This window comes from Peromyscus californicus, unplaced genomic scaffold (assembly GCF_007827085.1).
Source record: "Peromyscus californicus insignis strain IS unplaced genomic scaffold, ASM782708v3 Scaffold_16__1_contigs__length_79575227, whole genome shotgun sequence".
Classification (NCBI taxonomy): Eukaryota; Metazoa; Chordata; class Mammalia; order Rodentia; family Cricetidae; genus Peromyscus; species Peromyscus californicus.
The window spans coordinates 42,117,849-42,136,488 of record NW_026294458.1 but is presented as its reverse complement, the minus strand read 5'-3'; the positions used below and the strand labels follow the sequence as shown (position 1 = coordinate 42,136,488).

General features: G+C 37.6%; 2 protein-coding genes across 2 annotated transcripts; both read left to right on the top strand.

Annotated features, from left to right (window-relative positions):
• Positions 1 to 1,917: 1,917 nt before the first annotated feature.
• Positions 1,918 to 2,835, top strand: LOC128111552 (olfactory receptor 5AC2-like). Its single transcript, XM_052739805.1, has one exon. The coding sequence runs from the start codon at positions 1,918 to 1,920 to the stop codon at positions 2,833 to 2,835; it is 918 nt and encodes a 305-aa protein (XP_052595765.1).
• Positions 2,836 to 16,129: 13,294 nt separating this feature from the next.
• LOC128111551 (olfactory receptor 5AC1-like) lies at positions 16,130 to 17,047 on the top strand. The gene has a single exon (XM_052739804.1). The coding sequence runs from the start codon at positions 16,130 to 16,132 to the stop codon at positions 17,045 to 17,047; it is 918 nt and encodes a 305-aa protein (XP_052595764.1).
• The last annotated feature ends 1,593 nt before the right edge of the window (positions 17,048 to 18,640 follow it).

Here is an 18,640-nt window from a genome sequence, read left to right as displayed (position 1 = left end):
ATATTTTCATTTTCTCAAGATTATTTCTTGTCTATTCCTTTTCCACTCATTTAAAAATAAAGCAGATGAGTTGAGAAAATTGGTTTATTCAAATTGCATATTCTGGAATGGAGTTGTTAGCTAATTCTATATGACTACTAAGATTCAAAAAAGTAAAAGTACATGTTGGTAGGAAACTCACTAGGCTGGACTTACCTTAATACTCCATAGCTATCTATTCAGTGGGTGATTAGACTCTGAAATCTGATATTTCTAAGGGATCAGCTCCAATTTTAGATTAGCAATACAGCAATGCAAATACACAAACCACCTTATGACCAAAATTGTGCATATTTATCATTACAGAAACATAATAAAGTGGTACCAACTTGAATGCCCTCCCTGCTGTATTCCAGGATCTGGCTCCATTGGCCTGACTGATTACACTCATGAGTACACATGGCTTGGTGAAATATTCTGCCTTGAATGTTATTTCTGTGGTCATTATAAATTAGATAGTTTCATGTTTTACCTACTTGATTCTTTATATAAATGTACTATTTATCACTCCTGCCAATGCTGATATTGGAGACACTGGCCATTCATTCTATGGTGATGTGTTTTGTAATGTTAAACAGCACCTTTAGTTTCACAATCTCCCTCAAGGAAATTAAAAGTTCAGGAAATACTGTGATATTGTTAAAATCACTTTAAAACCATGGACAACTGAAATATTAAAAACATTCACAATTCATTGGACAATTTTCCATAGAGGCATTTTTTTTAAAAAAAATACAATTCCTAGATCTATCATTAATATAAAAACAAGTTGTGTATACATGTGTGCATATGTGTTTTATCTAAAATAAAGTACTTGTAACAATATGGATTAACAGAATACAGGTTTATTGTTATAAACAAAAATCATAATATTTTAAATCAGATGTCTTTAATCCCATAAAGAAATCAATGAAATGGTTCTTTACATGTATTTTGCTAAAAACAAATGAAAAAGAATACTGAAAATTTGTGGTTGTTTTTAATAAATGTATAATCAGGTAGCATATATGAAAAGGATAGAAGTAGAATATTTTAAATTACCCTCTTATTGGCTGACATGTTCATGTCTTAGAACAATAAACATACTAATATAACTACTACCAAATACAAAAATAATTAATACAATTTGTTCATGTCTTAGAATGATAAACATACTTATATAACTACTACCAAATATAAAAATAATTCCTCCAATATAAGAAGTTTTGAAAGATAGATATGAAAAAAGTAGGATGATGCCATCTGAGAAGGCAAAGAGAAACATCAGAGGGAAAGAAGCTTAGAGAATGTCAGCACGTTCAAAACCCATTATAAATGAGAATGAAAATATCATTATGTAAGGCAATACTTTGTAGAGTGAGATTTTTCTACTTGAGCTTGGTTTTAGAATATTTTAGTATATGTTCCATTTTCATCATTCTAAATTTTGTATTAAAGTTATATATTATAAATGTATTTAAATTAAACATAGTCTTAATATATATTAAATTGAAAGTGATTTATAGTTATTTATAGCAATGTGCATAATGCCGGGTAAATTAATGTCTATGGCCTCCTCAGTTACTTTTCAGATAATGGCATGCTATAGAATATATACACAAAGATTGTTTAGAAAATGCTTCCTCTTTCAGGAAAGCTACAAAAGCAGAAACAGTACACTTTGTTTTTGTTTATTAGAAGATTTTTTTTTTTTTTTTTTTGGTTTTTCGAGACAGGGTTTCTCTGTGTAGCTTTGCGCCTTTCCTGGATCTCACGCTGTAGCCCAGGCTGATTTTGGCATGTACAATGTGAACTATAATATGATCCTATTCTCACTGAGTGTTGGCCATGTTTTCTTTGTCTCATTTCTCTTTGCAGTGAGCAGCCTGAGGAGTTGTGATGGAAGGAAACAGGACCCTGCTGACTGAGTTTGTCCTCAGAGGAATAACAGATCGTCCAGAGCTGCAAGTCCCCCTTTTCCTGGTGTTCTTCTTCATCTATGTTATCACTATGGTGGGCAACCTCGGCTTAATCTTTCTTGTCTGGAAGGATACCCATCTTCACACTCCCATGTACCTTTTCCTTGGAAATTTAGCCTTTGCTGATGCTTGTACTTCATCCTCTGTGACTCCAAAGATGCTTATGAAATTTTTAAATAAGAATGACATGATATCTCTGGGTGAGTGTTCTGCCCAATATTACTTTTTTTGTTTTAGTGCAACTGCTGAAATTTTCCTATTGGTAGCGATGGCCTATGACCGCTATGTGGCCATATGCAACCCTCTGCACTATGCTGTTGTGATGTCCAAAAGACTCTGCACTGTGTTAATAAGTATGTCATATATAATTGCTTTTATAAATCCTGCAGTTCATGTAGGACTATTATTCAGATTAACTTTCTGTAAGTCCAATGTAATTGAACATTTCTACTGTGATTTCTTGCCAGTTTATACAATCTCTTGCACTGATCCATCTCTTAATGCATTGGTGATTTTTATTTTTGCTTCTTCCATACAAATCAGCACCTCTGTGACCATTGTAGTCTCTTATGCCCGCGTCCTATTTGCTGTCCTGAACATGAAGTCTAAGAAGGGCAGAAAGAAAGCCTTCTTCACCTGTAGTGCCCATCTGTTTTCTGTTTCTTTGTTCTATGGCACTCTCCTCTTCATGTATATGAGTCCTGGGTCTGCACCAGGCAAACAGCAGGATAAAATATATTCATTGTTCTACACAGTTGTGATTCCTCTTCTAAACCCCTTTATTTACAGCTTAAGAAACAAGGAAGTTTTAGGTGCTCTGAAAAGATTTATAAAGTGATCATTATTTTTTTTAATATTTCAAAATTTTTTGTATCACCTTTTCCTCTCTTTTGTAATGCATCATAAAATTTGAGCCTGTGTTTTGCATATAATTGAAATTTTACACATTTTTCATTAAAGGAATAAAATGTTAGTTTGTGATATTCTGTCTTAGTCACATTATTATAAAATGTTAATATGGACTTTAATAACTAATTCCTGTCATTTGTTGTTTTGAAATCCATACTCTCTGTTAAAGTTCTTCATTAAATTAATTTCTTTATTAAACTAATAAACTTTTGGTTTATGATCTATATCACAACTCTGAGTTTATTTTTATCCAAAAGCAATTCAGGTGTACAAAGATTCGTTTAAAACCCATTTTTCCACTCCTAACCATTTCTATAGTAAAGTTCATTTAAATAATCTGTAGTTCTATTTCCAGTACATAGATTAATAATACTTATGTATCATGTGACAAAGAAGGATCCCATCCAACAACTTAAATGGACTATTTCTTGAGATTTAAGAGTAATCTGAAAGAGATCAATATTTATTTTACATGCACTGAAAGTTCACGAAGTTAAAATATTAAAACTCACAATAACCTTTTTTTTTCCCATGGAACATAAGAAGACAATTTTAAATTTTTACAAATGGTCTTTTTGCTGCCTGTGCCTATCTTTGTTTTCACATATTTCTTTGGCTCTGACCCAGAGATTTGGATATGTCTTCCAGCTAAGATCTCCAAATGTATCTCATTAGGAGGAGCGTGAACAGACACACTGTGCTTCATGTCTTAAGCCACATGAAGTCAACAGCATCATTCAGGAGTATTCTTGTCATGGCTGTTTATAATTTCTCTGGGTATTGAAACAATATGAGAAAGAGGGAAACAAGTTGAACAGTATCAACTGCAGAAACCACAATGCAGAATATTTGAAAACATGACTCTACTATTTTCTCAAAATTGTTAAAGGAAATGGATCAAAACTGTGTTATGGAGGTGAAATGGCCTCATAGGCTCTCACACGGGAAACTTAATTCCCATCTGGTGCCCCTATTGGAATATTAAGAAATTTTTAAGAGGTGGAGCCCTGCTTGTGGAGTTGGGTCAGCACAAGCAGGCTTTGAGTCCCAATAGCTTCACCCACTCCACTTCTTATTTTGCTCTGCTTCCTGAGTGTGCATACAATGTGCTTGTTGTTTTAATATCGGCCACAGGGACTGTATTCTCCAGGAAATGCAAACCTTAATCCATGCTTTGCCTTTTTACACAAAGCAGTTCGGACAGAAGATTGGCACCAGGCAGTGTTGTTGCTCTGATTGTCCTGACCTTGTGGTTCTTAGGCCTTGGGAAGTCCTTTGCAGCAGGAGCATGGAATAGTTTGAAACTTTGGGCAAGAGAAGTCCTCCACTCCTACAAGCAGAGCTTAATAGGCCATTCTAATGGGAGTTTGAAATGTCAGGAGGTAGTGAAAAGATATTGGACCTTTAAGCCTGCCTCATGATGTTACAGAGGGGAGTAAGGATGGCATAGAGGACAGGGTATACTGTGGCAAAGAATCTTATGACACCCCTAAAAACTAGATGGAGACTGAATTAAAAAGTACTGGCCTAATACATTCTGTAGTAGAAAATTTAAGTTAGGGAAAAATTCAGGTTATGCTATGGTTATTTTTCACTATTCTCATTCATATATATATATATATCAGAGAGAGAGAGAGAGAGAGAGAGAGAGAGAGAGAGAGAGAGAGAGAGAGAGAGAGAGAGAGAGAGAGAGATATTAGTAATAGTTGGTTTTAAATGCGGTGCTTGTTACCGTGCGAGAAAGGTCACGAGGCACGACAAAATCCAGTATCAGAGCTTTAGTAACGGGGGGGGGGGGTGCAGAGGAGAGTGACCAGGCCTGTGAAAGACATGTGCAGAGGGAGAGACAGTGGGGAGGAGGAGAGAGCAGAAGAGAGGGGAGGAGTCTGTGATCTGCTTTTTAAGGATTTCCCTGCACATGTGCATGTGGGCTTAGGGAGCTACACCATGCATACACAGATTGTGTAGTCATGCAGCGCATTGATGATGTAAGACCCCTTTCTTAGCTACTGAACTGCTCATGTACAGTCATATAGCTGGAGGAGTGGCAGAATCAAAAGAGATATAAAGATGTGACTATGGTAAGGAAAGTGTGCTAATAAGATTAAACTTTTCAACAAGAAGGGCATCTTGTTGTTGTAGCATCTGTATTTGATGAAGGAATTAGTTCCATTGAAGTGAAACTTGGTCCTCTGCACTAGAACACTAAGAAAGAGGAGGGGAGAAAAAGCCCACCCATCAAAGACTCCAACTTGTAAAAATACAAATATGTGTGAAACCAGAGAGCCCAAGCTCACAAGGAAGAAATAGTTTCTTGATCCTGGAAAGTAACTGCCTAGCAGAGTGTTCCTTGGAAACTGAGAAGCTAGTACAACTGTGGTTCGAGGGCATAGAATACATCTAATGCTGGCAGCATGACTTGCCAGCATCATCCCTGTGATACTACCTTTGATGGAATGAAAATTCCAAGATTGAGGGGGAGTCATGGCAAGCATCTCTGTCCAGACAATGTGTGGCAGGTTCAGAATCCATGCAAGGAGGTTCTGGGATCATTCTGAAGCCATGAAGGCAGAGTAATGGTGACCCTAGTGTGTAGGAGGTGTCAGAACCATGGGGCATCTGCTGAGGACAGCTGGACACATGGAATCGAATTGGCACAGCACAGTGGTTGTGTGCCACAGGCAGCAGAGTTGCAGAGATGAGTCCCCATAGCCCTTTGCAGCTGAGGTAATTTCTTCCAAGTTATGGGCTGGATATGGAGCTGCAGGATTTGGTGTTGTCCCTTCTGGGTATTGTTTTTGCTTTGGTCAATGTTTCCTCTATGCTCCTATTCTCTTTTAGAGTGGAAAGAAATACTCTGACTAGTGCTGGAACTGATTTAAATACTGGTGGTGAGACTGGTCTGTGTAGGTGGTGCCCTGGAATACAAGCCCCCCTCCTGGTGTTCTAGAAGACAGGCCTGTGCTTGTGCTGACCAACTCAGCTGCCATCTAGGCCCACATTCTGTGCTCTGAGTCAATATTACAAAACATCTATAGTGCCAGTCCTAGGCCCACTGGCCTGTCCCCAAATATGGAGCCACTGTGGCTGTAGACCAAGCTGCCTGCCCTGCTGGGAGACAGAGAGCTCTGTCACCTGCTGCCTAAAAGCATAAAAGTTTAGCCTGGCAAGCTATAGGGTGGCCAACATAGAGGATGGGGAGGGTACAGCAGCCTGGAGATCGCATGGAACCTGCCCCGAGACTCTCTGCCTAGCCACAAGATCACCCTGATTCTGGGTAACAGCAGGTTATCTGAGATGAGTCTCAGCGATGGTCCAGTGTTCATAGAGTGTCATAAACCATAAACCTTGAACCAGACCAATGACTCATTGCAAGGGATGTTTGCATACGAACGAAGCTGCTTGCAACGAGAAAAAAATTACCGTATGACACACTGCAGCTCCCAATGCCACTATGACAATTGAGTGTGAGACCAAGAGGTGGGAATTTCAGAGGAATGGAGCTGTGAGTGAGCAGTAAAGAAAGGAGGAACTGAGGAACTGGAGACTTGATGGCAGTGATTGGTGTGAAAGAGGGCTGTAGTGGACTAGGGGATGTGTCATTACTGAGTGGGGCCAATAGGATTGTGTGCAGTTGCCTGGAGCTAACACTCTGACTCAACCCCCAACACATTTCCCAGCTGCAAGATCACCCTGGTTCTGAGCAGTAAAAGGATGTCCAAGATGAAGAATGGTTTATTTTCTGGATTGGACACCCTTGAAAGACCTCCATGGTCCATGTTGTCCCTTGAGGCCACTTTGGTATCTGTGGTACGCTACTCCAAGCTGTGTTGAAGCTGGAGGTGCATGTGGATATCTGTGGTCATACAGCAGCCAGGAGCCATGTGGATGTCTCTGGCCTGAGTTACCACTGAAGGCCATATTAGATGTCCTTGGTCTGGGCCCCAACCTGAGGCCTTGTTGATGTCTATGGTCCATGCTGCCACTGAGGGCCATGCCTGGGTCTGTGGTACTACTGTACCCAGGGTCTGTGTTGATGTCCATGGCCATGTGAAAATCCATGGTCTATGATGCAGCCTGAACCCATGTTGATGTCCATGGGCTGAGCTACCATCAAAGGCTATGATGATATCCTTGGCCTGTGCAGTGGCAAAGGCTTGTGTTCATGTTTGTGGTCTGTAAAGCCATTGGAGACCTTGCTGGGTTCAGTGGCACTTGCTGACACCAAAGAACATGTGGATGTCTATGGTCCATGTTGTCACCAGAAACCATGTGTAAAGTTCATGATCCATGCTTCTGCTGAGTGTAAATGACAAGCAAGCTGCTTTTGCAGTGATATTGATGACTGCAGACTCACAGTTGAGAATAACAGACAGAGAATGCTTTTGTGACAACCACTACCCCCACCCCCTCAATAACAGCCTAGACAGAAAGCCATCAAAAAGAACTCTTCAAAGTTGTGGTAAGGATGCTTGTGAAGTGTATTTCTCTACAACTGATGGCTTCTGTTGGGGGTGTGGGTGAGGGAGGATTCAGTTTTCTTTAAGGGCTGGCCACCAGGACTTGACCATGCTCCAGTGAGTATACAGGCAACACAAATTGGACTTTAAAAAAATTTTGTACTTTTCTTTTTCTTCTTTTTTGGGGGCAGTGAGGGTCCAAAGGGTGGAGAGGGCAGACCTGATAGTAATGGGAAATGAGGATACTCTGGGTTAATGATGTGACATTCCCCCCAAATTAACAAAAATATCATGAAGAAAATAAAAGATAATGGAGGCATTAAACTTATACTGAATGAGTGGACCATGAGTGTGTGGGGACCAGGGGTAGAGTATCTTGGTGTGAATGGTAAATGTTTAGTGTGGGGCCCTGGGTTTTAATCCTTGGTCTCAGCTGGTGTATTTCAGAAAGGTCATGAAACCTTTAGCATATGCAGACTTTTCTGGAAAAAATATTAGTCACTGTCAGTAGGCTTTGAAGCTTTCTAGCCTGTTCCTAGTCTCTGTTGTTGCTCTATTTCCTGACAGTGGGTGCAATGTGTCAGCTGCTTCAGACTACTGCTTCTTTAACTTCCCTGCCGTGAAGGACTGTATCACCATGGAACTATGAACCCCAAACAACCATTTCTTGTTGTGGGATAATCTTTTTGTATACTGTGAAGATGTGTCTCTGTTTTACTTCACCTGCCTAAGGTACCTTCTTATTGGCTTAATAGCGAGATGAATGGCCAATAGCTAGGTGGGAGAGGACAGGAAAGGACTTCTGGGGAGATATAGAAATTTGAGGGAAGAATCTGAGGTGGGGGATTCACCAGCAAGATAGGAGGAAGTCGGACATACCGTATAGAGGAGAGATAATGAGCCCTGTGGCAGAATATAGATCAATACAAACAGGTTGGTTTAAGTTATAAGAGCTAGCTAGGAACAAGCCTAATCTAAAGTCAAACTTTCATACGTAGTAAGAAGTCTCCATGTCATTATTTGGGAGCTGGCATTCCAAACAGAGACTGTTATATTTGACATCCAACATGGAGGCATGTATATCCAAGGATAGGGCCTGTGAATAGCTGGCACCCTCCTCCAAGGGAGATTAGGTAGAAACAGCTTGGCCCCAGAGCTGGGGCAGGCAGGTACTGCTGGAGAGAGGCTCAGCTCTCACAGAAGGGCAAAAGGAACATTTTCCTGGAGCCAAGTTGTGCAGACACAGCACTTTCTCTGGCAAGTTTGTAAATGCTTGTTGCATGCTTGCTGCTTGTGACAAGTCTTCTTGTTGGATTCAGAAGATAGCCTGGCTCTTTAAGGCTTGGCTCATGTGGTCATAGAGCTGGACCAAAAGCCATGTCCAGACAGAGATAACCTCTGAATAGGTACAGTATGCTTTTAAATGTGCTTAGGTGTGGAAGAAAGAAAAAGAAAATGGGCATAAACAGCAATAGGAGAAAATAGTTTAAATATAATAAAGTCTTTAAAGAGAGAGTAAAGTAATATAACAAGAACATGACACAGAAGGATGGTAAATATTATATCACAGGGAGCTTGGACCCTACATAATGCTTTATTAATTTAATTTTTTTTAAATGCTTATAAACAAAAATTGACAGCTGCTAAGAGACGTTGGATTGTGGAAAAAATTACTAACTTAAATCAGCCTGTATATTTTAAGAGTGTCTTAACTTCAGAATGGAAGTCAAGGAATGTGTTGCATTGGGGGGAGGCTATGTTTTGTTTCCACCAAAAATGAAAAGTTATGGATTTCTTCAAAATTAATAAGAATCAGATTTGACTGAGGGAGACCTCCTGAAAATATTGGCTGCAGACATGAAGGAAGAAACCAAGAAAAAATATAAGACATATGACATAAAGGCTGATACCTGTACACAGGAACAGCCCCGAGACTGGATGAGTCATGATAAATCTTGTTGGCTACAGAATTCTCATGATTTATTATTACATGTCATCCTTTTATATGGCATGGATAGAGGTTTGGTTATACAGTCCAAACTGACTTATAAATTGACAGACCTCTTTTACCTGTTCAAACATAGAACAGAGGATCATTTTTAGCTGATTTGTGAATACTACAACATTTCATATTTGTGTTAATGCAGACATGCATGTTACCTTTAAAAGTTTCTGTATTTCCATAAAAAAGGACCAAACACCATTGAAGACAAGTAGCCCAGGTGATCCAGCCTTTCAGAATGCCTCTGTTGCAGTTTTCTCAAAAATTTGCATCTAGAACAACTTCTAAGTGACTAGCTGAGATGGTCCAGCCTCACAGACCACTTCAGCCAGGACTTCAGTTAAGTCCTGCACTTCCCATCACGCATAGACTGGACAACAAATGATATAGCTAGCTCTCCCAGGAACTTGCTATTATCCCAGTTTTCTCAGAGTCCTCTAAAGATTCCATTGCCCCAAGACAGCAGGGAGTAATTTTAAAAACATGATGCCCACATTCCCAAAAGGTGGGATGGGTACTTTTTGGTCATTTGTGGGTTATGGATGTTTGTAATTGTTTAGGGGGGTTATGTACAAATTGTTATTGGTGATAGTTAATGAGGAAACTAAACAATGGAGGTTAGATCAAGGGATTTTTTTTTCTTTTTCTCCTACTTAGTAAAAAAAGGGGGCTATAGGAATATCCTATAGGAATGATAGGATAAAAGAAGAGATTATTAAATCTACTTTTAAACTAAAAAGAAACTACTAGTCTCAAATATTTTACATTGGGGTGAAATTTTGTATACTGATGCAAATTTAAGGTTATTTTTGTTATAACATACTGTATATAAGTTTCTATTCTTGTTTAAGGTAGTGTACCTATGCAGTTAATTTAAAAAATGTAAAGTTCTAGTCTTTGAAAGCTATTGTTACAAACTGTTTAGGATAATTAAGAAATGCAGGTTAGTAGTTTGTCATCTATAACAATCAAAGTTGTAGTCAAGTTAGATATGTTTTTAAGGTGAAATAGATATACTTTGGATAGATAACACTTCATAGATCTACAGAATATGGTATTTAAGATGTTTTAATAACATAAGGCTTTTCATAACAGTGAGATACATCTGCTACTAATAGCACCAATCTACTTCAGAGAAGATGATGGGCATTGAAGAATCTCCATATGGAGTTTACTTTCAATGTGGCAAAGCTAGCTACTTGGAAAGAAACTGCCCTTGCCTCAACTGCTGACAGTATGTTGTCCAAATTGACCAGGCAGGACACAAAAGAAGTCAACTGCTGAACTTTGCCAAGACAAGATAGACTAGTCCTTCAAAATTTCTGCTTCAAAGGAAAATCTGTCAGATATTTTAGACCTGTATGTATCCGTGGCTGATATGTAAAATTAAGTTAATTATAAAATAAAAATATTTAAAAAAATCATGAATGTATCTGAAAGATATGCCAAATGAAATTATCCAGCCTAGAAGGCCCAGTACTTCTTAATCTCATTAAAATGCAGAATCTAAAACAGTGAGACCAATAGACAGAGCCTGGAGAGTTGATAAACTGAGGAATGGTTGTTAAGGGAAGGTTTCAGTGGGAAAAGAAGACATATTGGGACATCTTCATAAAATGGTGAGAATGGATAACCATGATACATACATACATACATACATACAGCATGCATGTATGAAGTAATCATTTTGTACTCATAAAAAATGCAACCATAGTTTTCCAATTTTCAGTAAAATTTAAGGTAACTTATAACTCTTTATAAAATGCTACAATTTTTCCAAATACGTGTGGGTCAGGAAAATATTGTATTATATTTATGTAGATATAGGTACATTGTCATGTGCATACATATAACTATAATACGTTTGTTATTTTTGGTTTGCATAGAAAAGCAAGATGTGTTGCTTTTGGATATGTAATGTAAATGATCATAATATAACCATAGCTGTGACAAAATTGTAAGACAGAAGCCTTAACAACATAAACATATTTGGATGTGTGTTTTTCAATTTTATGAACTTTAAGATTAGAGATAGTTATAGAACATTTTTTGAGACTATAATTTAATTACATTTTTCTCTTTCCTTTCCTCCTTCCAAACCCTCTCAAATAATCCTTTCTACTCTCCTTCAAATTCATGGCATCTTTTTCAAAAATTACTGTTGCATGCATTTATGTATATATACACACCTATATTAAAATTATTATTACACACACACATATACATGGAAGTTTAGTCACTATAATGTGCCTGGTATGTATGTTTTCAGGGCTGACTATTTGACAACGGACAACCACTTGTCCTCTTCCTGGGGGAAGACTACTTTTCCTGCTCCCAGCTTGCCTCAGTTACCTACACTTCTTTGTATAGGAATGAGGTCTCATGGGCTTTTCTCCACCCAGTTAGGCATATTCACTGCTATCATTTTTTCTCAGTTCACAGTTGGACAGCAATGTTGATGAAACTTTATGGATGTTAATTCTGATATTGTAGGGGTCTGAGAAAATGCTGAAGGAGGACCCCAGATTCAAATAGTATGCAAGAACAAAAGCATTTATTTACCACCATATGCAAGGGCTGAGCATCCATACAATGGTGATAACATCAAGAGAAGTATGCAAACCCCTTATAAGCATAGATAGAGGACTTTTAGGAACAGTTAGGTCATCTCAAACATAATTGGTTAAGCAAGCAGCAGTTGCACTAGTATATTTTTAATTGGCTGAGGTTTTATCTTTGGGTAAGGGGGCTGCGGGAACTGTCCCTGAGACATTATGGGTCTGACTCAGGACTTGTTCATGCTCTCTCTCTTATCACTGAAGGTAAGGGTGTTTGTTGATAAACATCCCTTTGCCTGTTTGCCCTTCTCAGAGAACAGAAACCTAAATTCAGTTGTAAAAGTGGAAAAGTTTAAACCCTTCTATATTGCTAGGAGACACAATCTCACAGCAAACTCCTTGATCTGCTGGCACGTACAAACTGTCTGTCCCCTCTTCTGCAATATTCCCTGAGCCTTATGTGTGGGAATCTTTTTACAAAACTTTAATAATGAGGAAAAATAATCTCAAGATGTTTCAAGTTAGGAGATTAGAAAATATGTCACTTATTTGTTAAGAACATATGTGTATGTTCATATCATTTTGTTTTTAAGAGTATATATTAATACTTTATACACAAATGGAAAGACATAGATGGGTAGAAAGAGGGAGATGTATGCAAGAAAATGCTATCAGTATGGACCAGCAATGAGTGTGACTGAAGAAATTTGTTTTCTTTTTGTTTTATGTATTTTCATTGCTTTAAACATTTTTCTTATATTTGATTACAGTAATTCATGTTAAATTTGTCAATTTTATATGTGAAAAATGCATTCATATTGGAAATATCATATGATTCAGGAAAATTTATTCTCAGTGGGAGAATGATGAGACTCTATTTCATCATTGATTGCATGTGAATTAGTAAATGCTGGCTTCAAATAAAAAATGCTATGGGAACATATGATAATTTTCATAAAGACAATTAATATCCATACTAAACTCTGTATTTATAAAATATTTTTCTATATATTATAATACAATTATTGATAAAAGTTTAATAAAGTTGGTAAGTCAATTACATCTAAAATATCTAAAGAATGTCAGTGGAGTGAATACATTTATTTATAACTGACCTTTAATATTTGGGTTTTAGAAAGCTACTAAGTCTATGTAAGAGCAGTTACAAGAGGTTGATTAATAATAATTGGCTGAATAATAAAGAATGGTAAGCAGATTGACTTAATCCTACAGGGAATTTTGGTAGCATTGAGGGAATTTTAGTACTGAATTTAAAAATAGGATTGATGATGATAAGAAATAAATACCCCCTACAATCTGCTTTTGCTAAAGAAAATTGACATGAGAAAGACAGTGGTCACTGACACTCTTGTTCCTGAAACTTGAGTATCTCATGGAAATTTAAGCTTCGTGGCATCCATGTCTGCAGCTGTTTTCATAGGAGTCTGGTGAGCACAATACTTCTGTCATTTTTTAATAGTTCACCCACTTCATTAGAAAAAGTTTATCATAATGTGTGAATATCTCCATAGAAATAATAATGTGGAAACATCTTTAAAGGAAATTTTCTAACAAATGTGACACACAACAGTCCTGAAAAGCTAAATGAAATATTTTGTTATTTTGTCCACCTTCACTAAATCCCTGCTGACTCACAGCTATGTTTATACACCAAAGATTTGTGCTCAGTCATGTGACTTTGTAAGAGTCCATGTGGTCAACTGCTATGTTTTGATTCTTATTAAGTAAAATTACCCGTTCTGACGTTTACTTTGGAAATTTCCATAGTCAAGATGAATTTCTGGTTCCTGGAGTCACAGGACTGTGTGGCTTCTCATGGCATCTATGCCTCCTTCCTCATCTGATTATTGGATTCCTTGGGAATCCTGGAATATGAAGAAAGGAAGAGCCCCACAGCTACAGCATCTGTTTCATGTTAAATGTTTGGAAAATATAAAGCAAAGCTCATCTTATGTTTTTTTTTTTTTTGAGATGTGACAGGGGAACATTTAATAATTTTGACAAATATTAACCTGCTTATCTGCTATTGTGTTTCAGCATCCTACAAAACTCTAAGCAAATTTTCTCTTTCCTATTCCCAATAAATGTGGAGGTGAAGTAATTCCACAGAACAGTTTTTCTCTTTAGTTGAAATAAAGACATTAAAAGTACACTGTGCAACTTTCTGTACAATATTTCAGTTCTTCTGCATGTATTATTGCCTTAAGACTATTCTTTGTCCACATTCTTTTAAAAAGATCTCTATTTTACACTCTTTAAAAAAAGATAAAGCAAATGATTTGAGAAAAAATCATTTCTCAAAATCACAGATAAGGTCACTGAGCTGTTAGCTAGTTTTATAAAAAAAATAGGCTGCTAAGATTAAAAATAAATGCAAAAGTGTATGCTGGTAGGAAACCCATTTGACCGGTCTCATCTTAGTGCTCTATGACTTTTCTTATTCATTGGATATTTAGACACCAAAACCTGACATATCTAGTGATCAGCTCCAACTGTAGATTAACAGTACAGTGATGCAAATATGCAAATCAACTTATGCCCAGAATTGTGCATATTACCATTACAGAAACATAGTAAAGTAGTCCCAACTTGAATGCTCTCCCTGCTATATTCTAGGATCTGGCACCATTGTCCTGGCCGATTGCACTCATGGGTACATGTGGCTTGGTGAAATTTTCTGCCTTGCATGTTATGCATGGTCATTATAAGTTAGGTAGCTTCATGTTTTACCTACTTGACCCTTTTTATATAAACACAGTTTTTAATCTCTTACACTGAATGCAAATATTGGAGACACTGGACATTCATACTATGTTTATGTGTTCTGGAATGTTAAACAACACCTTTAATTTCATAATCTTCCTCAAGGAAATTAAAGGCTCAGGAAACACCATGACATTGTTAAAAATCTCTTTAAAACCATGAACAACTGAAATATTGAAAGACATTCTTAATTCACTGGACAATTTTCCAAACAGGCATGTTTAAATTTCATTTCTTAGCTCTATCATTATTATGCAAAAAATTGTGGAAATGTGTGCATTTGTGTTTTATCTCAAAATGAAAGTGAGTGTAACACCATGGATTAACATTCTTAACAGGTTCTTTGTTACAAACTAAAAATTATAATATTTTAATTCAAGTGTCTTTAATCCCATGAGGAAATGAATTAATGCTTCTCTACTTGTATTTTGTTGAAAACAAAACATGAAAAGTTGTATTCAAAATTCATGGTTGTTTTATATATGTGCAATCAGGTAGCATATATGAAAGGGATAGCAGGAGCAGAAACATTTTAATTTACCATCTTATCTGATCTGTTTATGTCTTAGAAGGGTAAACACACAAATTAAACTAATACCAAAAGCACAGTCCACTCTTCTCCCATATAAGAACATTTGAAAGATACATATGAAAAGGAAGTAGGACAATCCCATTTGAGAAGGTGAAGGGAAACATCATAGGAGGGAGAGAAATGTGGAGAGAGTTAGAATGTTCAAAACCATTGAAAATTAGAATGGAAATGTCATTACGTATACAATACGTCACACAAAGAGACATTTCAGCTACAGCATGTTTTTAAAGTATTTTAGTATAAAGTATATTCTTCATTTTAATCATTCTAAATTTGTATAAAAGTTACATATTATGAATGTATTTAAATGAAACATAATCTAAATGCATATTAAATTATACATAAATTATAGTTATTAGGCCAATGTACACAAAGCCAGGTGAATCAATGTGAATGTCCTCTTCAGTTACTTTTCATACATTTGTATGATATAAATAAAATGTATACATCTGGGGCTGGAGAGATGGCTCAGTAGTTAAGAGCACTTGCTGCTCTTCCAGAGGGCCTGGGTTCTATTCCTAGCACCTACATGACAGCTCACAAATGTCTGTAACTCAAGTTCCAGATTACCTGACACCCTCATACAGACATATATCCAGGCAATACACCAATGAACATAGATTAAAAAATGTATACATCAAAATTTCTCAGAAAAAATTTTCCTGTTTCATGAAGGCTTCACAAGCAGAAACAGTACACTTTTCTTGTTTAGTAAGGAGACTCTGGCATGTACAATGTGAACTATAATGCGATCCTATTCTCACTGGGTGTTGGCCATGTTTTCTTTGTCTCCTCCCTCCTTGCAGTAAGCAGCCTGAGGAGGTGTGATGGAAGAAAACAGGACCCTGCTGACTGAGTTTGTCCTCAGAGGAATAACAGATCGTCCAGAGCTGCAAGTCCCCCTCTTCCTGGTGTTCTTCTTCATCTATGTCACCACCATGGTGGGCAACCTTGGCTTAATCTTTCTCATCTGGAAGGATACCCACCTTCACACTCCCATGTACCTTTTCCTTGGAAATTTAGCCTTTGCTGATGCCTGTACTTCATCCTCTGTGACTCCAAAGATGCTTATGAAATTTTTAAATAAGAATGACATGATATCCATGGGTGAATGTTTTGCCCAATTTTATTTTTTTTGTTTTAGTGCAACCACAGAAATTTTCCTATTGGTAGCGATGGCCTATGACCGCTATGTGGCCATATGCAACCCTCTGCACTATGCTGTTGTGATGTCCAAAAGACTCTGCACTGTGTTAATAAGTATGTCATATATAATTGGTGTCCTAAATCCTATAGTTCATGTGGGATTATTATTCAGATTAACGTTCTGTAGGTCTAATGTTATTGACCATTTCTACTGTGAAATCATGCCACTCTATACAATCTCTTGCACAGATCCATCTCTTAATGCATTGGTGGCTTTTATTTTTGCTTCCTCCATACAAATCAGTACCTCTGTGACCATTGTAGTCTCTTATGCCCGCGTCCTATTTGCTGTTATTAACATGAAGTCTAAGAAGGGCAGAAAGAAAGCCTTCTTCACCTGTAGTGCCCACCTGCTGTCTGTCTCTTTGTTCTACGGCACCCTCCTCTTCATGTATGTGAGTCCTGGGTCGGGATCAGGCAAACACCAGGACAAAATGTATTCACTGTTCTACACAGTTGTGATTCCTTTGCTAAATCCCTTTATTTACAGCTTAAGAAACAAGGAAGTTTTAAGTGCTCTGAAAAAAGTCATAAAATGATCACTGTCTTCTGAAATTTTCAGGGTTTTTAGTAGTTTTTCTTCTTTCCTGCAGTGCATCATAATATTTGATTGTGTGTTTTGAATATGATAGAAATCTTACCTATTATTAGACTACACACACTTGCCTAATTGTGCAATTATTACTAAAATATTAAATGTGTATTTTAAAAGTCATTCATGGTTATTTGTTATTTTCTATCTGTACTCCACATTGCTTTAATCCATAGATACCTTGTCTCTGATTTTTGCCTGCTCTTGGGACTCCTTCCCTCCTATTGGGTTGCCATTCCAGACTAGAAATGATGAGGGCTTTTACCTTGTCTTACCGTACCTTGTTTTGTCATGTTTGGCTGTCATCTCTCGGAGGCCTGCTCTTTTCTGAAAGGAAACAGAGGTAGAGTGGATCCTGGGGAGAGGGGAGGTGAGGGGAAGCTGGGAGGGGTGGAGGGAGGAATAACTGTGCTCAGGATGTACTGTATGAGAGAAGAATCTGTTTTCAACAATAGTAATAAAAAAGAAACAACTACAAGAAAAAGAAAGAAAGAAACTCTTGCTTTCCAGGTACATACATTCTAAAATTCTTGATTTTATAGTATTGAAAATATTCATGAATCCCTTATTTATATGAAAGATACAGAGAGAGAGAGAGAGAGAGAGAGAGAGAGAGAGAGAGAGAGAGAGAGAGAGAGAGAGAGAGAGAGAGAGAGGAGAGATGGGTGTCTTGGTTTCTCAAAGAGCCAGAGAGAGCTCCCGAATCAAACTGGAGTTCCGGGCTGCTGAGAATGGCTGAATGAGGGTCTTGGAGTAGAACTCCGATCTTATGGAAAAGTAGCACATACTTCAACAGCTGAGTCATCACCCTCCCCATACCCCAATTTTAATCCATACTCATTAATTTGCTTCCTTTAGTTTTCAGATATTTTTAAAGCATGTTGATTTTTTTTTTTTGTTGAATGTATACATAAATCCTCTTATTACAAACCTACTTTTTCCATCTTCATTCTTGAGGAAGTTTCATCCCAAATATTATCTTTAAAAGTATATATGTAATTATGCCAAATTTTGAAAAATGAAGTATTTAAAAATGAGTATTTCTTGAGATTTATGAGTAGTCTTTAATTTTTTTTAATTTTTATTTTTATTTTGCAATACAATTCAGTTCTACATATCAGCCACGGATTCCCTTGTTCTCCCCCCCCTCCCCACTTTTCCCCCAGCCCACCCCCCATTCCCACCTCCTCCAGGGCAAAGCCTCCCCCACGGACTGAGATCAACCTGGTAGACTCAGTCCAGGCAGGTCCAGTCCCCTCCTCCCAGGCCGAGCCAAGCGATCCTGCATAGGCCCCAGGCTTCAAACAGCCAACTCATGCAATGAGCACAGGACCTGGTCCCACTGCCTGGATGCCTCCCAAACAGATCAAGCCAATCAACTGTCTCACCCATTCAGAGGACCTGATCCAGTTTATGACCCCTCAGCCACTGGTTCATAGTTCATGTGTTTCCATTTGCTTGGCTATTTGTCCCTGGGCTTTATCCAGCTACAGATTCTGTCACACCCAGTGAAAATACACAAATTTATTAACTGAGAAAC

Coding starts and splice junctions, on each gene's coding strand:
- LOC128111551 (XM_052739804.1), top strand. CDS start 16,130: ATGGAAGAAAACAGGACCCTGCTGACTGAGTTTGTCCTCAGAGGAATA.
- LOC128111552 (XM_052739805.1), top strand. CDS start 1,918: ATGGAAGGAAACAGGACCCTGCTGACTGAGTTTGTCCTCAGAGGAATA.